Below are 25,263 nucleotides of genomic sequence, written 5' to 3' on the forward strand. Positions count from 1 at the left end.
TATGTATTGGAGCGAGAAAAGAAATCTACTACCGCTTAAAAAGTAGCTTGAGTACGGGATGAGTCTTGCTGTTCACATGGTGAGTCCTACGTTTTTTTAGGGTTTTATTTAAAGATTTTCTCAGTATAATTTTTATAGCTCTCGTTGCAATATACGGACACGTAACTAATAAACAAAATAAAGATCACAACCCACAAGATAGGGGTGATATAGTTATCTCAAGTACCAACCTCAATAGCTATATTGATGCAGTACGATGTCTTGGTTTCCACCACGTCTCGGACGGAAATTGAACAAAAGCCTGTGAATTACTGACGTTCGAAATGTTGTTGGCGCTGCTAAATTACTCTGTTTATAGTTTGAAACTAGGCCAGGATTCGTTTAGCTATTAATAAGCGGTTACAACCGTGTGAGCAAAATTCCTGGTTATGGTTATTTGATATAAAGATGGGGTAAATTTGATTTGAACAAAGTTTAGTCGAGATTTTCGGCTAGTTTCTGTGTGAGAGATTTTCCACATGTGATTTGGGAGTTCTGGAATCCCTGGTGTTCAGAATGCATGGATATGGCTTGAGCACAAGAGAAACTGCACATTAACCAAACCTTTGCAACGGAAAGCCAAGTGGTGGATTTCGCATTCCAAAAGAGGCCAAACATGAAGTATCATCCATCGCTCACCATTTTCTCGACGAGCACAAGCCAGAGGGAACGAGACACAACACAAGCCAGAGGGAAGGAGACGGCAGCAGCAGCAAGCCCTCCTCGTCAGTCAGAACACGGCAACGCCCCACGAGACCGAAGGCAGGGCAGGGAAGCACACACATGGAATCACCAGGTCGTCCTGAACCCATGTCGTGATCAAAATCACATGCATGGCGATGGTTGGCGAGGAGGAAGGGTGCCCTCACAGTCCAGATCCCCCGGCGACGGCGGCGGTGACGGGGCGGTTGGACCGGCTGTGCAGCAAGGGGCTCAGGGCCTTGACGACGATGCTCATGTTGGGACGGAAGTCCCCTTCGTACTGGACGCACAGGGCAGCCACAGCAGCCATCTGTTGGACAAAAACATGGTCACCGGCAAGAATCATGGCATACAAATTTGTGGTGAAATTTCTATTCATTGAGGTAGCATACTACAAGAACTTTCAGAAACAATTTTCTTCAAGGATAGTAATCCAACATAAATGAAATTATGTATCGGAACCAGTACAATTCAAGGTAGATTGCATGACCTACGCAAAGTTTCTATTTTACCTTGGCAACAGCCTTAGGAGGGTATTCGCCTCCGAGCCTTGGATCCACGCATTGCCTCACTTTGTCTTCACTAAGTCTTGGTGCAGCCTTCATATAATCAACAATGTAGCTGCTTTGTCAGCTTCATATCTTCCGTATTTGTCAAGAAGAAGAAAGAGAATCTCCGTGATGAATGAAAAGGCCCATACCCATGTCACAAGGCTCTGCTGCCCTCGGGGCAGCGTGTGATCGACCGGCTTGCGGCCGGTTAAAAGCTCGAGAAGCACAACTCCGAAGCTGTAGACGTCACTCTTCGTGCTAAGCTGTCCAGTCATCGCGTACCTGGCCGATCCAAGAACAAAACAGTAAGAGAACGGAGTACGTTTTCCAAACCTAGTTGAGGATGGTAAGCAAAGTATGCACATTTGGTTGCATACTCCGGTGCATGGTAACCAAAGGTGCCCAGAACACGAGTGGAGTGAAGGCGCGCAGCCATGTCAGGGGCCTGGTTGGAGACATCAAAGTCGCCGATCTTTGCGACGTCGTTGTCAAAGAGCAGTACATTGCTGGACTTGATGTCGCGATGGACCACGCGAGGCTCTGCCTTCTCGTGGAGGAACTCGAGCCCTCTGGCGGCGCTCACGGCGATCCTCACTCGCTGCATCCATGGCAGGACTGGCCCTGGCCGGGCTCCCTTGACACCCTTTTTACCTGTGATCATGGACCAGGCACACATCAGCTCCACTCAGAAAGCTTAATTGGCTCACACATCAGCGATAGCAATTAGCAATGGGATAAGTTGCATCTGAAATTCATGACTCATCATGTCTAATGTCGTATTACAAGAATAGATACATGTTTTCATAAGCAATCACAATGCAAAACGATACATGAATGTTCCATACCGTGGAGGATATCATGCAGTGAGCCCCTTGTTGCGTACTCGTAAGCAAGAACGCGGATGTTCCCTCCGACGCAATATCCAAGAAGTTGGAGAACATTGTCATGCTTCAGCCTCGAGACGGCCGAAACCTGCAAAAGAAATGAGTAAGAAGGCCATCCTCACGAAGAATACTATCTGAGAGAAGAGGGGGGGGGGGGGGGGGGAGAACCTGCACAAGGAATTCTTGATCAGGCTGTTTGCTGGAGTCAAGCTTCTTCACCGCAGATTCCGTGCCATCTTTCAGCACACCAAGGTAGACTCTGGCGTACGAGCCCTCGCCGATAAGAGCATCACTGCTGAAATTCTTTGTTATCTCCTTCATCTCTTCCAGAGGAATGGCCGGTACTGCAATTGGCTGAGCCCTGACTGTGGGGATGACAGAGGTTGGGGCTGGGGGCCGGCTAGGTCCATAGTTACCACCTGCATTGGGAAAATCTGAAATAAAGATTACAGTATGCCAAGTGCTCAGAAAACCTTTTGTCTTTCGGTGGAACTAGTTAGCATGATAAATGCTATTTTAACAAACAAGGTTCATTCATGTATCGTTTAGGTTTGTATTAAATCAAGAGATACCTGGAAAATGAATAAAAATAGCATCTTGTATGATAAGGGGCACAAGATTTTGGTGCCACAGGGTGCAACTAAGCTATAAGTACCACAGTCAAAATAGTTGGCAGTCACGTTGCAGAATTAGGTACAACAAGCTGGTTCCATCAGCAATCATCAATTCACCTAGATAGTTTTTTTTTATTCATCAATTGATGCACCAGGAGAAATTTTCAGTCAACAACAATATCAAATTTAGAGACAGAAAAACACACAACAAAGAAATCAGGAGAGACAAAATACAAATCATATGTTAAAATCGACTTGCTTGGAGTTTTAGAGTTTTGTAATAGCATCTTGCTGGTCAAATAGGACGATTTCAAAATAGTTGTTAACAAGTTGGTTCTATCGAAGAACTTTGTTAGCATAATGATGTAATATGTAAGAAAGTCCATGCCTTTGTAATCAAGCAACGTTAAACATATATTTATGTTAATGTACCAAATTTAGGTAGATGACCGGGTATCATGGCTGGTGTATTTATCCTTTTTCCCCTTCCTTTACTAGAAAGGCAGAAAGTTGGGCAAACTAGTAAGATGCTGGTAGTTGCAGGCAAATAATTTTCTGCACATATATACCAGGAACAAGGAATCGTAGGAGGACAGACAGGACACCATTGCTTTGTGTTGTTCAATCAGAGAGTGACATAGTTCAGCAATTTGTGAAATGTTTCACTGCGTTGGTTCTATTTACAAAATAATCAATGCAGACATGGTGCAAGAATGATAAAAAAATAAAAAGAGAAAGAACTGCCAACCTTGAGCAGGGAGAGGAACATGGGGATCATCGTGCTTCTTCCTCTTGCCAACATCGTCGTCCGCCGCGCAGCAGCATGAAAAGCACCCCATGGACCCCAAACCTTCAAAGATACAATGCACATTTACATCACCCCGGTAGCGAATCAAAACGTGCGAAACATATTTTGCGTGAAATCTGACACGAAATATTCAACCGAACCCAGTGGAATAATAAAATTGATTTCAGAACGGGTCTAGACAAAATTTCTTTGAGATGCAACATTTGTATCTTGGCTGGAAAAAGAACAAATAGAGATGGTTCATGCCAAAAAGAAAAGAAAAGAAAAGATCGAGGAAGAAACAGGGGACTTGTTCTTGGTCATATCATTTCACCGTTCCAAGTACCGGACGGTTATCATCTACTTTTCCGGCGAGATCGAGCATCGATCGACCAAACCGATGGCGACAGGGGTTACGCAACCAAATCTTGAATAGGAGGGGATAAATTCCGACATAATTCACCAGTTGACATGCGAGATTAAACTTTCTTTAAAAGAAAAGAAAAGAAAAGACAAGAGAGGCAATACCTGTCTTCTTCAACCCTGTTCTTCGGGGAGAACCGAACCGAACCGAATCGAATCAAGAACAATGCAAAAGGTATGGATGGAGAGAGAGAGAAAGAGGGGACGAAGGAGGAGCACGACGCGGCCTTCCTCGCCGCCCTTCCCCTTCTCCCCGCTGGGTTGGCTGTCTGGCCTGGTGGTGGCTTACTTTGTTTCGGCCGTTTCCTTCCGTGCTTTATTATTCCCCTGCCCTACCCTCTCTCGCGGCGGCCTCCACCACCGCTCGCCATTTGGAAAAATAACCTCCCCCTCTTGCTATTGTTGACACAAATGCGCAACAGACCGTCTACAGTGCATAGGCATCCTATATTCCTATGTTTGTTCGACAAAAAGTATACTTTTGCTTTTTCCTACTATTTTTTTAAACAGTGAGATCTCGTCTGTACGTTTTTTATTAAAAACTCAGGATTAAATATGGAACAGGGGATAGAACCCTCGTCAGACTTAACTCTACAATAGAGTCAAACCCTCACGCTTCTTGCATGTCCACGGAATGGTGTGAGAGCTGAGGCTTACCCTCGACCACAGTTGCTCCCCACCGAGCTTTTCCCTATTATTTTGTTTTTCTTTTCTCGAATGCCTATATTGTTTTTCTTGTCTCAGATATACACATAAAATACCTATTTCTTATGCACTACTATTTGGATAACACTCGGACAATCTATCCATGCACCGCTCTAGCGGTCCAACCATTTTCTCTCAGACGGGGAAACATTTTTCCTCTACGGCAGGCCATAAGCAAGCTCAATTCCTCAATTCGTGGTGGAGGCACACGGCATGCAAAGGACTAGCGCAAAGCAGTAAGACAGGTGGTCATGTCGGCAAGCCACCTCCTTTCGACTGGGGGTTCCATTTGTTGAACCAAATTTCAACTCTATTATCTTTACTAACTTTTCCACAAATTCTCACCTCTTCTACATTCATGTTTTGTTAGTTCTTATGGTTTGTTGTAGTAATAGCTTGTTTTTTGTAGACATAGGTTTTCTCTACTAAATTGTTCTTTACGCAAATCTTGATCCTCATTGTTGCACAAGTAAAAAAGATGACTCAAATATGTAACATCATCACATTATGTGTTTTGCTTTGAAATTTTTGAACTGCTTTCAAGCGTCGCTAACATGTATAAAGAAAAAGTTTCCCATTGACCGGTCAATTGATATTCCTTTCCAAATTTATCTATACATAATCACGTGTAATTTGTTACAAATTAAAGCGTTCATTTAGAAAGTTGCAAGCACAACACTGAATGCTTGTTATTACATGATTACTGATTTACCCGATCTCTATGAAAAATAAACAAGCAAATAATGCACTGCTTATTGTCTTTTCTTGAAGGTTTTTTTTCTTCAAAATAGGTTATCGTCGAATTTCATTACTTAGGCGTAACAAAATTACAAACCACTCCACCATTTAAGTCTACAATTTACAAGCTCTTAATCTAAAACCAACTGAAAAACGACATCCAACATCAGTAGCACAGCTAAGAGGGTTGTCCCAAAAATGAACCTGCCAAATAAACCAACATATAAGTTCACTATTACAACTGTAACAACGGCTAACATAGTACACATCGCTAGCAGCAAAAGGAATACCAATCCAGACAGTAAACAACAAAAATTCATCAGCAACTGATACGAAAGTCCCCTTGCGATCAGCCACCCACCATCATTGTCCCTTCTAGTTGATTTTAATGATTGCACCAGCTTAAATACTTATCTTGCCGTGCATCTTTATGATTTTTTCAGCTTCATCTTGCTTCTTAGGGTGAAAGAGGAGCGCCGTCCTTTGTAGTGTCTGCGTGCCGCCTAGCAGCATGTCCTTGTGCTATGTAAGCATTGCTATTTGTACCGGTGCACCAGACAGATTTGGCCATTTTGGAAGCGACGAGGAATGCATTTTAAATGCAGCAGCTAAAAGTCCAAATGAATAATTTATGGTCTCAAGCAATGTTGATAAAGATTGGTTTGTACCTTGTCCTCGGCCCTTTTAAGGAGGTCTGTTAGTTTCTTGACGTCCTGGCAGATAATAAAGAAAAGGAGTATACGAGAAACCGTCCTCCACGTTGACTCCTGAAGAAATAAACAATATAGGCAAGGCACTTGAATAAATCTTATCTCAGAAAAAGCAAATAAAAGATAATTAAACTTCTCATTAATCCAAGACACTTATTTTGGCGCAGAAACTAGATCTCCAATCAAACGCATTAGAATCGTATCATAAATACGACCTCATGTTTACTCTAATTACTACATGATATAACTGTATTTTCAAACCTAAGGGTGGAATTGCGCGGGCTATATCGGCTGCTTATAGGTATATATTCTGTCAATCTTAGTGGAAAGCGGAGAAATGGCTATAGACATGGTATGATTGGTTTGTTGTGTATACTAAGGTGAATGGACTAAAAAAACTGAACCCTGAGCGCTCTTTACATTAGTATAGATTAATTCTTGTCGGTACCATCTAAACCAGCTCTCATATCCTTTATCATTCTTTCATCGATCGATGCCTGAATCGATTACTGTTAGATAGACCATCAAGAACCTTGTCTGAAAATTTCATATGCGCGCATGAAATAAAACTGCATGCGATTCTCTCATGCCGTTGCTGCCGCCGCCAAGTGCTATCAACAGAAGTCACTAGTCCTGCGGTAGATGACGTTGAGGAACCTCTGCTATTGAATATAGTCTAGAGATTCTAACGAAGAACAATTATAAGAGAGATAATATAGGAGAATTTTTTTCTCTTTTTTATTCATCTATTGTTTTATAATGAGAGGTTATATCCCGTATATATAGTGTCAAAAATCCTTAAAAGATATAATCGAATTTTTAAGAGATCAAGATGAACCTATACTCGGTTGTAAAACTTCAAATTTCTTAACACTCTCACTTGCGTACTTCTCATGAAATGTATATGTTTCATCAAAACTCTCCAAAAATCCAGTGAAAAAAAAATTAGGAAAAAAATTATATAGCTCACGACATGATTACATGAATTGCCTCATTAAAAACCTTATCATGAGAAACTTTAGAAAAACTCATCTAAGGAAAAATGAGTACAATCCACCTAAAATAATTCATATAATCTTCATAATTAACTTTGTACACTTAATCTTCTTGACTAAGATTTAATTCCTTTATCGGTATTATGTGAAAATTCTTCTCCTGAAATATACAACTCTCTAAACCTCATCATCCTAATATCACAAACATATATTTCAAAGATGCAGTGAGAGACTTAATGAATAAGTATACAAGATTTTCACTATGCATTATCTTTATTTCATTCATTTTATGCAATTCATGAGCATAAAAGAACTTGAGATTGATATGCTTCGTTAAGTTGCTTTTCATATATCCCGATCGTATTTATGCAACACATGCATCATTATCTTCATAGATAATGGTAGGGATGCTAGTAGTGTTCAAACCACACAACTGTTGGATATAATTGATCACTCTTCTAAGCCATGCGTATTCCCGTGCAGCTTCATATAAAGCTATTATTTTCGAGTGGTTCGCCGAAATAGATACAAGACTTTGCTTTGATGATCCTAGGATATTGCAGTTCCACCACATATGAAAATATAGCTAGTCTGTGATTTCGTTATATGCGGGTCTGATAGATACCCAGCATCTACGTATCCAACCAGACTTAGATCCTGATTCTTTCTGTAGAACAGACCCAAATCTTTGCTATCTTGCATGTAACGTAGAATATCCTTCACGCCCTTCCAATGGTTTTTAGTGGGATCTACACTGTATCGTATAAGTAGGTTCACTGTAAACGCTATGTCTGGCCTAGTGTAATTAGCCAGATACATCAGCGCATATATTGTACTTAAGTATGGGAATTCCGGTCCTAATACTTCCTCCCCTTTTCTCTAAGTCTATAGGGATCTTGATCTGCTTGTAATTAACTTCTGACTATAGGGTTTTTAGCGGGAAATGATTTTTCAAAACCAAACCGCTCTAACACCTTCTGAGTGTAGTTTAACTAATGTAAAAAATTCCATCTGTCACATGCTTTAGCTACAGGCCTAAGCAAAACTTAGTTTTACCTAAATCTTTCATTTCAAATTCAGACTTCAAGTACGAACTTGCTTCCTCAATTTCTTCTTCTGTGCCGATGATATTAAGATCATCTACATATACAGATATTATGCAGAATCCATTCCGCGACATTATTATGAATACACAAGGACAATCCGTGCTATTTGCGTAGCCTCGTTTTCCGAGAAATTCACTTAAACGATCGTACCATATTCTACTTGACTGTTTGAACCCATATAGCAACTTCTTCAATTGTACGCTATAAAGGTGTCTATTTCTTCTGTCCTGATTCGGCAATGGTATTCCTTCAGGTACCTTCATATAAATGTCCGAATCAAGACTCCCATAAAGATATATATGCGGTCACAACATCCATCAATTTCATTTTCAACTCTAGGTTGACTGTCATTGGGATTAAATATCTAAAGGTAATGCCACCTATGACCAGGGAATAGGTTTCTTCATAATCAACGTATGGTCGTTGAGTGAAACCTTGTGCAACTAGTCATGCTTTGTACCTCACAATTTTATTCCTTTCATTCCACTTACGAACAAAAACCCACTCGTATCCCATTGGTTTGATGAATAGGATGCAATGAAGTATGCCACAAGATGCATCACATTAGGTTTTGAAAGACATGCAGAAGAATAACTAAGTTTGCGATCTAAACAACTTCGGAAACTCAGACAGAATCGGGAAGTTTTGGGTTCAACTCGGAACCTCCGTGTTCGGAACTTTCGAGCTGACCTCCGGATAGGGGTCCTCAGTTAGCAATTTCTGAATTAACTCGAAAGTTCCGGGTCAAGTCAAAACTTTTGGGTTGGGCCGGAATATCCGGGTTAGCTTCCGGGTGAGGGCTCTCTATTTGGCTTTGCTCCGTTTATCTCAGAACTTCTAGGCTATACCCGGGACTTTCGGGTGGTCGAATTTTCCAGATGAGGCTCCAAGCAAGGGGGCTCTGTTAAACCTAACTCGAGGTATCTAGAACTTTCGGGTTCTAACCCGGAACCTCCAGATTCGGCAGACTTGAGCTTCGCAATGATTTTCCTTGGCTGATTTAACTTGCATGTTAAATCTACCTCACATAAACCTGTGTATGCACTATACAGAGGGTTTTAGACTCAATTTGCATCCTAAATCTGCACGATTTTCGAGTACAAACCAATTTGGTTTACCCGAAACTTCCGAGTTGTTCCAGAGAGCATTTTTCACAGAGAAAACTTGGCCAATTTGATTTACAAGCCTCACAAATCCAAGGAGAAAGGGTTTTGCACTAGTTCATAGGGTCTAGACGTCACTCAACAACCTAGCAACCAGATTTCCTAGCTCAAACTCATCTGAATTCTCTCATTTGCTCCAAATAATCAAGAACTCAAGGCACTTTGCAACGAAGCTCCAAAACTCGGATTTCGACCAACTAAAACGTGCATTCATGCTATGGGATCCTAGGGGACTTACCCAAGGTTCTTTGCCGACTTTGGTGATCGTTGGTTGATGAGGAAACGGCAAAAATGCTCGGGGAAGAGGAAGAAGGCCGGTGCTCTCCGTTCTTCAACCAGGAACACCAAAACGAGTCAAGAGTGACTCGAATCCTTCGAGAACGTGAAAAAGAATTGGATGGATGGGAAACTTAGGAGCTAGTGAGAGAGAAAGAGAGAGAGAGAGAGAGAGAGAGAGAGCTCCTTGCTCTTGGCCGGTTGGGAGGAGAGGGAGCATGGGAGAGAATGAGAGAGAGAGAGAGGGAGTGGGTGGGGCTATTGCCCCCATTGAGAGATGGGGTGGTTGTCCCACTCACGTGGGCCCTATTTGCTAGAAAGACAAGATATTTCTAATGCGAATTCTATTTTCTCTCCCAAAATTCTTTCTCTCCTTTTATTAACTCAAATCGGGGTACTCTAATGCTCCAAAATAAAATTGCTCAAATTAACATGACACTTAATTACACACTTAGGAGTTTTGGGACTGACACTTGCGGGCGGCGGGGTGGTGCTACAGGGGCTGCAGCAGAGCGGCATTCTGGTTGGAGGAGGTGACGTGCTAGCTGGGTGGCCGTGTGCGGCGACAGTGACTGTTAGGCCCATCCCATGTGGGTGGCGGTGCACTACAATGCAGGCGGCGATGGGTCGCATGAAGGTGGCTTTGGGCGCCGTGACAACGCAAGCGGCTCGCGTGGCATGGAGTCCAGTCGACAGCATAGGCATATTGGCTGCAAGGTTTACAAAACCATTTGGAGCACGAAAACTGAGACCCGGCGGTAACCGAAAAATCACGGTTATCGCGATAACTGCTCGAAATTCGACGAGAATTCGCTCAAAATTCACTCGGTCAAATTTGAAATTCGACGAGAATTCAGACCAAATCGAACAAACAGTAACCACTCGATTTTAGCGATTTATCGAGCGATTTTCTCGAATTTCAGTGATGTTTAACAAAAAAAACCAAAAAATGGCTCAACCTTGTAAAATCAATAACTAATTCATCTGAGCTTCAAATCAAGTGAAACAAATTTTGTTGGTTTTCTTGTAATATGATCTACATGATAAAAGTATTTATACTCATAAAAAAGTTGAATATTTTCTGTGAGAAAATGTATTTCTAAACCAAGTTAAATGCATACTTTACTCTTTGCTAATCAAAAATCATGAAACCAATTTTGTTAGTCTTCCTACATGATCTTATGTCTTTTAAAAATACATAAACTCATGAAATAGTTATTTTAACATGCATGATTATATAAATGTGTTGCAACTAGATTAATTTATAACTAACCCATCACACCTCCAAAATTAGTGAAGCAACTTTTATTAGTTTACTTATACTATTATTTGTGTAGTAAAAATAATGGTAGACATGAAAAAGTTAATTACAGTGTTGTTTCTTAACATATTCACTTTATGCTTCTGAACTTTGTAAAAATGATGATGAAATTAATAAAACTCTAACCGAAGTGAAACCAATTTTAAAGATCCTCTTAAGATACATCCTACACAAAAAATATATGTTTACATGTTAAGCTTTTTTTTAACATGAGTTAATAAATAAGCTGCGCGCTTCAAGTTTTTGTTTCAAACTTCCTCCCTATAGAATATGATGCAAACGATATTATTTTTGAAAAAAAATCACAGAAGTTGTTAGAATTGTCTCTAATTTGTTTTTAGGATTTTTTCTGATTTTTTTAGTTTTTAATCTTTTTGAATTCAAATTCGGTAACTGGTCAGTTTATATTATCAAAGTGGAGCGGTAAGGTCGGTTACCGCAAATTTCGAGCGGTAACCGATAAATTTGTTAACCCTGATTGGCAGTATGGCTGGTGCGGGCGAGCGGCGGCCCGGCCGCTTGTGGGTGGTGCAGTGTGCTGCAGGTGGCCGGAGTGTCATGTCGTGGCGCCGCTTTGGGCGACGTAGAGGCGGTGGCACTGGTGGTCCAACAACGCGGCGAAGCAAGAAGGCAACTGGCTTCCATGCCAATGATGTGGCCATACCCCTTCTTTTTTTTTCTTTGATCTATGGCGATGGTCTTCGAGCCACCGCGTTCTGTGCGGAGGACGGCCGCTGGATTCTGACCGACGACGTGGTGGCGGCTGCGGCCCCACCATCTACATGGTACTGTTCATGGTGTGAGAGGGAAGTGGGGATCAACAACGGCAACCTGTGAGTGGCATCGGCAAGTACGGGTAGATTGGCATGGCACACACGACAACAAGCAAAACGCGATCTAGCAAACAGATCAATTTCATAACACGATCTGTTTGTTCACCATACACATACCGTTGGGATTGATGCCAACAGATCGTGTGATGCAGGATGGATTCAATGCAGTGTAGTTCGGTCGTAGGTAGATCCATTCCGCTAGCTTTGTCTCCGGCAGAGTTTTGTGCTGATATCATGTCGAGGAGCCTCTGCTACCGGGTGTAGTTCAGAGATTCCAGCGATAAATAATCACAAAAGACACACAATATAGGAAAAAACTTTCTCTTCTTTATTTAATATGTTGTTCTATAATAAGAGGTTCTGTCACACACACACATACATATACATATACATATATATATATATATATATATATATGGTGATTAAAAAGTCTTAAAACTAGAATTGAATCTTTCAATAGATTGAAACGAGCTACATTTAGTTATAAAGCTCCAGATTTTTTTTATCGTATGGATGCACAGGTTTGGTATCCGTTTGGTCGGTTGGTTGCTTCGCTTGGCATTTTGCAGGGTCACGCACAGTGGTGACCTTCCTTGCAAGTTAACTGCAAGACGATATATGGTGCGACATCACGAACAATGTATGACTTCTACTCTGCATGAACATTACGCCCACCTACTTCATAAACTTTAATTTGCGTAAGTGACCCTTAAAACTAATTTATGTGCAACGCACGATTCTAATCAGGTGAATTGATAGTGATTAGATACCACACCGGTACTAGTGCTAATAACTGTTGACGCATGATCTTAATTTATAACTCTTGTGTCAGCGTAACATTTTTTGAAATATCTACATTTGTATCACTTTTCATTGGGACTGATAAATCCTTGTGATAGTATTCTATATATATACTTCAAGTATTCGAGTTACTATTCACAATGTTTCTTGGCACAACGGTTGCTCCTTATGCATTGTATGATGGGTTTGTAATATTTTATGAGAGTAAAACTCACACCGTTCAAAAATACAAGATGTATTTTATTATGACCTAATATTTAAAATTATATTTTAATCATTATTTTATCATAAAATATATTATTTATAGCTATAAAACTAATATAATGTGAAAGTATTCTAAAATATTTTCTTCCTATTTTGATTCTCACGAAGTGGCCTTCCTTCCTAATCTAATTATATAATTTTATGCACTAAGTGTATTTATAATTTAACTAATTATTAGTCAAAATATATAAAAGTTAATTTTTTTTCAAAATGAAATGTGCACTGTTTTTTTAACACGGAGGGGGTAATAATGATCTCTCTACGTATATTTGTAGCTAGAGTACTGGAATGGACCTCTTACTGTTTTATAATGTTTGGATTGACAGAAATCTATAGTTCTTTCTTTTATGTTGTTACTTTTTTTTTATTTCAGTAGTCTTCAATTGTCTTTACTCCTATTTTTAGTTGCTATTGTACCTTTAGTGGCTTTGACACACGTTTGTTTCTATTTTATAATCAGGCTCTGGCCATCAATCGTCTTAGTTTGCGAAAATCCTTAGACTAGCCCTAACAGCTACTTTTTAGGTGATATTTTTGTCGTGAAAGGGATTTTTATTCTCTTTAGTGTTCTAACGTTTTTTTTTTCACGATTCTCGTTACGACAGGATTTTCAGAGTCATTCCTTTCAGAACAGGATTCTCTCTCCTTTTCCTTCGCGATTCCCCTCAAAGGGAAGCTGTTGAAAATGAGAGAAAATAAAGAAAATAAGAACAGAGAAGTGAATTGGAAAGAGAATGAAATGAAAAGAATATAGCCGGAGATGATCTTATCAGCACGTGAGTACTCGGGGTCCCCTAGTGCATGATCTGGCACGTGGCCCTGCCCTGCCATACGGATCTGCCCAGAAATTTTTTTTATACAAAACTTGTTTTGTAAAGTTATATACGAAAGTTGATCACTGTAATCTTTTTTTTACTACACGAAATTTTTAAGCCAATTTTTTCTCAAAATTTTTAATCTAAATTTTTCATTAATTCTTTTTTTAAAATTTTTAAGCTAAATTTTTCTCGTACAAACTTTTGCTATACGTGGAGGTGAGATAACGACACGGACACCTTCTTGCCGCTCTCAATCAAAAGTCGTGGGAAAAAAATACAAAACCCCTCAAAAGTCACTTAAATTTTAATTTTTTTAAAAATATTTTGTTGCAAAAAGACTCTAAAAATTTGAGTTTGTTGCAGAAAATCCCCTAAAAATTCAAAAAAAAAATCACCAAAAATTTTAAAAAAACTAGAGACAATTTTAAGAGCTTCCGTGAAATTTGTTTCAAAAAAAAAATCCTTTGCATCATATTCATGGAGAGAAGTTTGGAAAAAAAGAAAAATATGCAGCTCATTTATTAACTCATGTTATTTTAATTTTTTCATATCTACCATTATTTTTCCTACATAAATAATTGTTTAAATAAACTAATAAAAGTAGTTTCACTAATTTTGGGTGTTATGGATTAGTTATGAATTAATCTATCTGCAACATGTTTACTCAATCCTGCACATTACAATAACTATTTCAAAATATCATGTATTTTGAGAATACAGAGGATCATGTAAGAAGATTAAAAAATTGTTTCATGATATTTGGATTAGTAAATAATTAACTATGCATTTAACTCGAAATTAATAAATGAGTGCACTTTTTTCTTTTTTTTTTCAAACTTACTCTCCATAAAATATGTTGCAAATGATATTATTTTTGAAAACAAATTTCACAAAAGGTCTTAGAATTGTCTCTAGTTTTTTTTTTAGAATTTTTTGTGATTTTGTTTAAATTTTTTTGAATTTTTGAGGTGTTTTTTAACAAAACCAAACCTTAGTGATTTTTTTTTCAACAAAATAACTTTTGAGGGGAAAGTCAAAATCTAAGTGATTTTTGAGGGGTTTTTTATTTCTCCCAAAGTCGTGCGCGCTGACGCCTGCTAGCATGTGTGCGCGGAGCAAGGTCCGTTAGTTTGCAAAATGATCGAGTCAGATGACATGCCTACTGCTGTACTGCATTGGAATATTGTTGGCTCATCTTTTTCACTTCTTTATAAGTTGACGTTCGAAGGCCTATTATGTCCAAAATGCGAGAAGCTCCAGCCGATTCTTTTTACACTCGTGCCACCAAATTATACAGGATTTTTATAAGTGCGTGAAATAAAGATATTCAGACAAGTATCACCGTATAAAGAAAGTTAAAGTCACACTAAAATAGAGTGATTGTAACTCAAAACGAAGAGAAGCATATGTTAACACATTATCATGGATCTTATTCTGACTCTATTTTTACCATAAGTGAACTAAAATACAATATATAGGTACTTATAGATGTTGTAAAGATGAGATAAGTGACATAGTATGATCCTCGATTTACCTCGGTCATATCAGTTATATGGTTAAAATTTGGTGAATTCAAAATTCAAAGGAAAAGATGGATATCTGATAATAAGAAAATAGGGTTAAAACTGAAAAAAAACCCAGAGAACTATCTTTAGCAAAATCCTCGATAGGTTTCTCTTGAAAAAGAAGGTCATTGAGATTTTTTTTTTTCAAATCAAATGCCTAATTGTACCGTTACTTCATCGACACCACGAATATTTTTCGAAAAAACATCCAAGAAAGCCACGGAAACATAAAAAAAAAAAAAAAAATCTACGCGTTATCGCCTTCCTCGTTTCTCCTTCCCTTCACCCTCGCCATCACCACCACATCCCGCCATGCCGCCGCCACCGCGGCCAGCTCCCTTCCGCGCTGGCCGCGCCAACCTCTTCTCCTCCCCGCCACCTCCCCTCCCTAACCGCCATAATCCCCAGCACAGGTCCCTCCCCCTCCCGCCCCTTCCCCCTCGCCGCCGCCGCCCTATGAACCACGACGAGCCACCTTCCCAAGAACAGAAACTGAGAGACCCCGTTCCAAGAACCACCACCACCATCAATCCAGCCTTTCGAACGGCCCACCTCCGCACCTCGTACCGGAAGCCCTTGCCCCCCGCCGCGGCCGCCGGCGAGGGCGAGGCCCTCCTTGCGGCCGACCCGACCGACGCCGCCGCGGGGCGCGCCGTCGTCGTGGGCCCCTCGGGCGTCTCCTTCCGCCTCCCCGGCGCGCCGTTCGACTTTCAGTTCAGCTACTCTGAGGCGCCCCGCGCCTCGCCGCTGGCCATCCGGGAGCCCGCGTTCCTGCCTTTCGCTCCGCCGACCATGCCGCGGCCGTGGACGGGAAAGGCGCCTCTGCTGACCAAGGAGGAGAAGGCGCGCCGCCGGGGCGTGCGGCTGCACACGCCGCTCGGGCAGGAGCCGCTGAAGATTGTGAGCGCGCACGGGATCATGATGGAGGTGAGGGGAAGGAGGCAGATGGACCTGGCCAGGGTGAGCGCCGGCGATGGAAGGAGCCGGGAGGAGGTGCTCGGGGAGCCGCTCAGCCCCGCCGAGGTGCGCGCGCTCGTCAAGCCCCACATCTCGCACAACCGGCAACTCAACATTGGTAACAATTAGAATGCCATTGTCACTATTCTTTTAGAACAACCAAATCTTTGCCAACGGAAAATGTAATGGGATCGCTCGAAGTATCAGAATATTTTGGAACAAACACATTGTAGAGTTGAGTTTGATGCAACGATCACCACTCTCTGCTTTTGTTTTTTTATTGTGAAACATGTAGAGAATGTAATCCAATAATATCCGGAATGAGTAGCTTGCTGTTCTTCTACAACTTACCATTATCTCAACTTAAAAACTCACACTGTTAGTTGTCAGGAAATGATGGCAAGTGTTTCGAATACTTGCAAACCCATTCTCACCTGCTACCTTCCAGATCATCCTATTCTTCCACGATTCCGCCAGATGCACCAAGCATAAAAACATATCCTTGATGCATAAGTAACTATGGTGCCTTGGCATGGATACGTGGTCATTGATCTTCTACCTTTGTGCAATCTACCATGTAAAGACTTTTAATTAGGACTTTGACGCTTGATGAAGAAATACATTCACTTCCCTAAGAACTCATATAGGAGAACCCTGCAGGGTCCAAAGACAGATGATATGCTGAAGCAAAATAGCGCCGATCCTCTTTTCAAATACTTTTGTTTACCTTGGCATCTAGTGGAACAGTCTTTTTTGGTCACTGCAGTAACGTTTAATATCTTGCAGAACTAAGCACTATTTGAGCACCTCTTCTGGACAGACCATCTGCTACTGTATTTCCCCTTGACTTTTTTATATTCTATGTACTGTAATTCTGTAATTAAACTCCAGCAGTTAGAACGTTAACTTGGGTTGTACACTTTCAACTGACCTAAATTGAGCTAGAAGAAATGGCCAATAAAGCCCTACTAAGATAATTTTCATGCTCCCCGTGCTTCCCAAAAATGATATCACATTACAGAGTTGTTGTTTTCTGTACTTGAGTTCTATCTTCCTTTTGTTTTGTATACCAGAGCTAAATACATCAGCTGAATAAGGTAAATGAAAAAAAGTTGAGACATATAGTAGCTTCTAAAACTTATGCTATATGACATCCATCTCGATGACGCACAGCTAACTGTTGAATTCAAAAACTATATCACCCTACTCTCAGGCATTCTTCTTGCAGCATCAAGCCTCACATGTTAGCTCAGCCAGACCTAGACTATGAAGTCCACCTGATTATTCTACTCAAGATCCAAAATGCTGCGTCTATTTTTTCTTTTTTTATTATTTTGAAATATGAGCCAAGTAACTTGTGAACCATGATTTTCTTCATAAACCATCGGATTGATTTTCTTGTGGCAACCATATTCTCGTGTCTACCAAGGTTCCAACCATCATAATTTCAATTTTTATACGAGTCTATGCACTCTGTGCACACAAACCAAGGCATACAAGAATACCCTGTCTGTTATCCAAATCAAGTTGCTTTGACTTTTCATGGTCTTCAGTTCAGCATTTTGCATGTAGTCTTTGGTAATAATTAATGAGTAAAAAATGTATATTGTTAAAATTTTGTCAAAGGTGAGTCTAACGACATGGAAGCCATAGCAACCTATAAGTGATGGAGCCATGGGTGCTTGGACAGAGCCAGGGAGGGGCTAGCAGGAGCCCTGCTCCCCCCCCCCCCCCTATGGCTGATGATTTCCTCTATATAACACAATTTTTTTGATGTAATAATAAAATTCCTCTATTTGGCACCCCTAATACTCAATTTATCCTAATTGGCTCCCCCTTTGATTTTTTTCTAGCTCCGTCCCTGCATGGGTGGATTAAGATTTGGTCATGCTTTCCCGTATGAAATGAAATTCTTCAACTACTGAACACATTCTACAATATTAAAAGTAACGGTTATGGTGGAAACTTTGCAATAACTACATTCATTTTCTCCGGGGACATGCATTATGAAGTGATGGTTCCCATGAATATGGTCTCATAATTCTGGTGGCTTGGGAGTTGTGGAAACATCGCAACGACTGTGTCTTCAACGGTGCAACTCCAAGTGTGAGCTTGGTGGTGCGCACGGTGGCTGATGAGAGCTCGCTTTGGATCGCTGCCGGGGCTCGAGACCTTTAGTATTTGCTAGCTGGGTAGTTTTCAGGGGGTCCTCGGTTCATTTAGTTGGTCTTTTTCTTCCGTATTTGTCATGGCACAAATGTTCTTTCATCGTGTGGGTGTGGGTTGAGTGGTGTTTTTGTACTGTGCTCTTTGTATTTTGTTACTCTTTTCTTCTTCTTTCATGAAATGACACGCAGCTCTCCTGCATGTTTGAGAAAAAAATATCATGAAACAATGGGAGTTTGCCACAATTTGAGTTGTTTAACACTTTAAATGTCTTGCCGTTACCTCCAAATTAAGAGTCAAATAGATTGATATTCAGATATAGGCATGTTGCAACAGTTGTTCAGCAAGCTGCCTAGGAAAACTCTAGATGGAAGGCAGAACTAAAGGTGGAATCTGACATAGTTAAAACTTAAAATTGGTATGGACCATCGATGAGTTTCATTTCAGGCAAACTATTGAAACATCACTATAACTCTTGAAGCTTGACTCAACTTGGCATATTTCATGATAAGGTTATGCAGAGATAAATCTTATTCTTGATGGAGTGTAGAGCTAAGCACACATTTCTCGATCAATTTCTTGTAGGTAGGGATGGCTTGACCCACAACATGTTGGAAATGATACATTGTCACTGGAGGCATCAGGAAATCTGCAAAGTTAGATGCCGAGGAGTTCCAACTGTTGATATGAACAATATCTGTTATCACCTTGAGGTATCTATTCTTAGTTTGTTACTACATATGAGTTTGCAAATGTGCACATGCTTATGTGTTCATGCATCCCGAGCATCTGGACATGCCACTTCCAGGTACAAAGCTAAAATTAATTTCTACATCGTCCTTTACCCCTTTGCATAATCTAGATTGAATTTTGTGAACGTGAATTTCACCTTTATAATGGGCCATCATGTATGCTTTAGTGTCTTTGTTGAGATTTGAAAAGATGCTAGCATGCTCCTTTTTATTTATTTTCCAACTTGCATAATGACTCATAAATGATCCCTCAAACATAATGCTGCACAAAGAGTTGTTTGCAGACTTTTAGCATCACAGCAAGGAACAAAAACTAAACTTCCTAATACAACAACAAAGCCTTTTAGTCCCAAGCAAGTGGGGGTAGGCTAGAGATGAAACCCAATAAGGCTTTGTTTGGCATTGCGGTGGCTATTGAAAAGTGCTTATTTATTTTTATGTTTGGGTGTAGTTGTTAGTTGGAAGCATATTTTTAGGATCTGCAACAACAAAAATCACACTAGGAATGACAAATATTCCTCTAACTAAATAGATTCCACATCACAGTGCAATCACAAATGAACCCTAAGAGCCACCATCAACAAGATTTGAAAAATAGACTTCCTAATATTTGTTGTTCTTTGTTTATGAAAGGACTATGTGTTATTCTTTTCTTTGTTAATGTAAAAAAGTAGGATAGTAGCAGCAATACAGATATCTTGAAAACATCGAAATGCTCTAATAAAACATGTTTGCATAGTTTGTTCACACCAGTGTCTTAGTTTGTGACTCTGGAGAACTTGTCTATTGTTAGGGTTCTATATTTCTTGGCATCTCATGGAACAAGACCTCCATTGTCATGTGCTTTTGTCTTTTTCCAATACAACAATACAAGCATCTGGAGTTTATTATACTGCAATGTCATACATAACTTCTTATGATTCCAGGAAAAATCAGGTGGCCGGGTAATTCACCGAGTAGGTGGTGTTGTTTTCCTATATAGAGGAAGAAATTATGACCCACGCACTCGTCCTCGCTATCCGCTAATGCTTTGGAAACCTGCTACTCCTGCATATCCAAAACTCATCAAGGAAGCTCCAGAAGGGCTTACAAAAGAAGCAGCTGATGAAATGAGAAGGAAAGGGCGTGATCTACTGCCAATTTGTAAATTAGGTATGAATTTATTGGTTAGCTTGATTTCATTCTACACAAATGTTCAGGTTCCAGACCAGGGTTAACTCCAGACCCTGGCTGGTTCTTTGACCGGATGGTTTTTTAGGTTTGGTTTATTCTCTATTTTCCGAAGTTTCATGTTTCTGACGTTACACAACAGGATGGGAAAATGGCCTTTCCCCAGGGGAACCTGAATCCTGTTCTGCACCATGTATTAGATTACCTTTCAAGCCTACCTCAATGCTATGAATTCAGACCTAATTGTCTTGGATGGGCCTTTCGCACATGGTTCCTGTCGAGACCGGTTTAAGGAACAAACCAATCTTATCTATGTGCTGAGTCCAGGAATCAATCCCAACATATAGTGATTTCATTAATGATAATCATTACAATATACATACCTTAATCGAATAAATTGTCTTACAAGAGTGACCTTCTAGGGTCAAGATCCAAATAAAACTTCACAGGCATGATCGACGTAGAATGCATCTTAGAATAATCCATCCTCTGCGAACTCTTCAATACTTTCTCCAACTGAGTGTTTGGCGATAGCATGCTGTTCAAATCCTTATACCATGTTGCTACAAAAATTATACCATCATCTTTTATCATTGTTGCATAGGACCATTATCAAGTTTCGTAGAGTAATTATCATGATCACTATCCGAAAGCAAGGCTAAGCATCATCTACCCTTCCATAACCCAAAACCAAGCCATGGCTACAAGGACGATAAGGGAAAACTAGGGTAAAGCCTAACTCTTGAGATTCCTGACAAAATTATTAGCATGCTTGTTTGTAAAACAAAATATTTTTAAAAACTAGGATAAATATGTTCAAGAACATAACTTGCCTTCACTGTACTCGGTTGGATCTTTTAAGTCTTGATCTCGCAATCCTTCTAGCTCCTCCGAAACTTGACGTCTACTCACAAACATACGTAAAAAGACAACACATAAATACCAAGATCCAAAAAGAACCAATTATTACACAACAAGCATCATCACACGTAAGATCATACTTTTTCGGACAATCTAGTGAAAGAACGAGTCAAAATGGAGCTACGGTTAACAAGTTATGACTTTCGAAAGATTAAAACAGGACAAAAAAGATTAACTACAAATGAAATTATGTTGCTAGAAATTTTCTAGAATTTTTTCGGAGTCATCTATGATTTTCTGGGATTTTCTAGGATTTTTTTTGGAATTTTTAGCATTTATTTGAATTAGAAAACTATTAAACAGAATAAATAAACGTATTAAAACATTATTCAAATTATTTTCCTAATTATCACTATTTTTAGAATTATTTTTATACTGAAAAACTATTTGTTGCGCAATATATACTATTTATGACGTTAGCAGAACAATAAAACAAATCAAAAGGAAAAGAAAATGCTGACTGGACTGCTAACTCAGCATCTGATGCTGGCGTGGCGCAACACGTCGGCAAAACCGTTGACGCGGCACGCTGACTCGGCGTGCTGACACGGTAGACGGACGGCGTCACGGCCCGTTAACGACACCATTAAGCCCATTAAATCTAGATGGTTGATCTCGGGTTGAATGGCTTAGATCTAAAGTCGCGAAGGGGTATCCGACGATCTAATCTAAACCGTAGAGGGGCGATCGGACAGCCAGGGTCTCACCTCGCTGTTCTCCGGCACGAAGACGGTGGCGCGAAGCTTCACCGCGGTGGCGCCTCACCGAACGAACAACGGAACCTCACTACGCTTCACTAAACTCTCCGACAATCGGCGAAAGACGATCTAGAGCTCACGGCGAACCCATTTTGGCTATGTGTCAGTGATGGCAAGCTCTGCAGGTGACTAGCGGCGGTGATGGGTGGCGGCGGCTCTTGGAGCTCGAGTATGGGGCGTTCTACCGGTGGATTTGCCTCTGTTCTTTGGGGAAAAGCTGCGGTGTGTTGAGAGGAAGGGCTATGGGGCACATATTTATACCCACGGGATGTGAGAGTTTGAGATCGATTCAAATTAGGGTTCGGTGGAGTCCGGCGCCCTTACGTTGCAATCCGAGCTCGATCTTCCTCGTTTTATCTCTATTCTGGCTTGGATTTGAGGGCTTTTGCGTGGGAGTCCACGTGCAACACGATGACGTCCTTCTAGAAGTCTTCATCCACGCGATTCTTGGCGTATTTGATTGGGACTTCCATTTGGTTTTCGGACCGGGACAGTAGATATAGAGGTGGGGATGCGGGAAGAGGAAGATGACGTGTGGGTCTCGGCTGTCAGTGGCTCGGCACGAGAGAGAGAGGGCGGGGAGCAGCTGGGCCGGTAGGTCGAGCGGCCTAGGCGAGAGAGAGAAGAGAGGAGAGGGAGGGGAGGCGGAGGTTGGGTCGGCCAGGATCTGAGGGGATTTCGGCCCGAGCGCCTTTTCCATTTCTTATCTCTTTTCTATTTATTTTATCCTTTTTCTATAGGTATTCTATTGTATATACTTGTATATATACATATATTGTGTATACACTTATACATATATATTTCTTAGCTCACATAATCAATCAAACAATTGTTTACACACACACACACACACATGCTTATACTTATATACACATACACACATATACATGTATGCATACATATATGCATATATACACTTGGGGTTTATTTAGTTTTTGCAAAACTCTTCGTTTTCTTTATAAAAGTTTTTTTTTCCTTCGGTTTTAGAAGTTGGGCTGTTACAGTTCCTTATTTTGCTTTTATTGTATATTCACTTGTGCCTTTTTGTCCCAAGCATGTGAGATATGGCTACAGACTAATGCTAAGATTTGTATTCTACCGATCTATTATGTCGAAGGGAAGTAGGGAACATATTCTAGATGTACAGAAGTTACTGGGCATGTGAATTAAGACTAACGATGCCATTTGCTTCTTACTCTATTGAAAAGAACATTGAAATAAATACATGCTCCTGCTGGTGCATCTTATCTTGTATTCCCTTTTCTTGCAGCAAAAAATGGAATATATATCAATCTTGTCAAGGATGTTCGAGATGCTTTTGAAGGAAATGACCTTGTCAAGATTGACTGCGAGGGGTTGAATCCAAGCGACTACAAAAAGATAGGAGCAAAACTAAGGGTCTTATTCATCCCCATGACTTTCTCTGTTTTCATGTCATTACATATAATGGAAGTGAATCTTATATATAACTTCTTTCCTATACCCTCAGATAAAATTTCCTACTTCTATATATGCAGGATCTTGTTCCTTGTGTTCTTTTATCCTTTGATGACGAGCAGATAGTAATGTACAGAGGCAAGGAATGGAAGTCCAGATACTCGAAGCCTCTGACTCTAATTCCAAAAGTTCCAAATAATAATCTGGCAATGCCATCTGCCGGGAGTCAGTCAGGTATATGTTACTTCCAATAATTATCTTGGTCTTGTTGCTTTAATATCCATGTTCTTTTTTATTTAGAATAGCATGTTGCACATCGATTTTTATATACTCTTTGCATTTTGCATCTCTTTCCTCAAGTCATTTATCAGATGATTATATTTCTTGCATCCTGCTGTTCATTATACTCTCTGAGATGTGTTATGGAAAATATAATGACTTGAACAAGGTCAGTTTCTCCAGCTTTAGATATGTTTGACATGTACATCCTGGATTAACATAGCAAGGCAAAATGTTTCCAGATACATATGAAGCCACCGATGCGGACACTCAAGTCCCAACAAGAGAAGTATTGGGATCGAAAATTTTTAAATTGTGGAAGAGTGCATTGGAGTCATCTCTGGCATTGTTGCTGGATGATGCTGAAGCAAACGCTCTTACACCTGACTCACTTCTTATGAGGGTGGAGAAGTCCAGTGTTACATCTCAAGCAGCGGAGCACTTATTTACGGCTCTGCTTGTGGCCAATGGTGAGGGGAACACTGAAGCTCTAAGTGCTGAATACATAAACGATGAGTCTGAAACTAGGAGTGCTGGACACCAGGAGGATCAGTTCGAGCAATCACCTGATCTCAGCGGCGATGAACATTTTGAGTTTGACATGCTTGAGCGTTTGGAGTCATCAGCGCCACTGGGATCACTACCGATCGACACTATGATAGAGCAGCTGAACAGTGAGTGAACTATAATCAGCAGTTCAGGCCATTAGGGCAATTATAATCAGCAGTTTAGATTGCATTCTCGGATTGCATATCCATTTTCTGCCATCCTCCAATGGCAGTCAGGTGATCACAAATAGCTGAGAAGTTTCAGCAATTTGCCTGCAAACATGATGTAAAGAAACTAATTGTAGTCTGCAGATTCACCCACTTGTAAAGAAATCTGATCACATGTCGCAACTGTGCGTAGATACTACTTTGCAATGTGTAAAACTAGCAAGATACCCACACGATGTCGCGGCTAGATTTGATCATATGTTTATTTCATTGTGCACTAATCTATAATATCTATACAATTCGTACTCACTAATGCAATTACTTCTTCTAAAGCTCAAACTCTCTTGCCTCCACGTCACCTCCAATTGCCAGCCATCGGATTGCAATGTAGCAGCTTCATCTAGCCGTCCACGTCCAAATCGACGTGCGTGGCAAGGCCCTGGAATCGAGCGCCTCCTCTGCCGCTGTTATTGACTGTTCAGGCGTCTGCCTTTCTTGCTCGATTTGCTCGTGCGCTTGTTAGACCATCCATTCCATCTGTACAGGTAAACATCTCTCTCTCTCTCTCTCTCTCTCATCTGTAGATTTTACATATGGAAATATTAGATGGTGAGATTTCCACTTATTCTTTGTGTTTGATTGCTTGGTAACACGCACCTTAGACACATTCCCTCATCAGGAAATCTGAGTTCTTCTGTTTCATCAGTTGTGCCAGATTGTTTGCGTCACAAGATATTTTTGGCCCTCGAAGGTCACTTGGGTGCAAAGCTATTTTTTATCGAATGATATTTCTTGTTTTAGTCCGGATGCCA

The 25,263-nt window shown here is 40.5% G+C and overlaps 2 protein-coding genes across 3 annotated transcripts; one reads left to right on the forward strand and one right to left on the reverse strand.

Annotated features, from left to right (window-relative positions):
* Positions 1 to 656: 656 nt before the first annotated feature.
* Positions 657 to 4,393, reverse strand: LOC133911379 (pto-interacting protein 1-like). Of its 2 annotated transcripts, none has more exons than XM_062353605.1 (8): positions 4,106 to 4,393; positions 3,539 to 3,640; positions 2,345 to 2,610; positions 2,138 to 2,264; positions 1,670 to 1,943; positions 1,442 to 1,574; positions 1,254 to 1,340; positions 657 to 1,051 (listed from the first exon to the last, which is right to left on the reverse strand). In XM_062353605.1, the coding sequence occupies exons 2-8, from the start codon at positions 3,627 to 3,629 to the stop codon at positions 905 to 907; spliced, it is 1,125 nt and encodes a 374-aa protein (XP_062209589.1). In that variant the 5' UTR covers positions 3,630 to 3,640; positions 4,106 to 4,393; the 3' UTR covers positions 657 to 904. The 2 variants fall into 2 exon arrangements, with proteins under 2 accessions (XP_062209589.1, XP_062209597.1); XM_062353613.1 differs by having other exon boundaries at positions 2,345 to 2,595; positions 4,106 to 4,391.
* Positions 4,394 to 15,511: 11,118 nt separating this feature from the next.
* On the forward strand, positions 15,512 to 24,767 carry LOC133911393 (CRS2-associated factor 2, chloroplastic-like). Its single transcript, XM_062353623.1, has 6 exons — positions 15,512 to 16,370; positions 19,004 to 19,131; positions 20,097 to 20,322; positions 23,290 to 23,417; positions 23,537 to 23,690; positions 23,978 to 24,767. The coding sequence occupies exons 1-6, from the start codon at positions 15,608 to 15,610 to the stop codon at positions 24,415 to 24,417; spliced, it is 1,839 nt and encodes a 612-aa protein (XP_062209607.1). The 5' UTR covers positions 15,512 to 15,607; the 3' UTR covers positions 24,418 to 24,767.
* Positions 24,768 to 25,263: the final 496 nt, after the last annotated feature.

Source organism: Phragmites australis, chromosome 1 (assembly GCF_958298935.1).
Source record: "Phragmites australis chromosome 1, lpPhrAust1.1, whole genome shotgun sequence".
NCBI classification, from domain to species: domain Eukaryota; kingdom Viridiplantae; phylum Streptophyta; class Magnoliopsida; order Poales; family Poaceae; genus Phragmites; species Phragmites australis.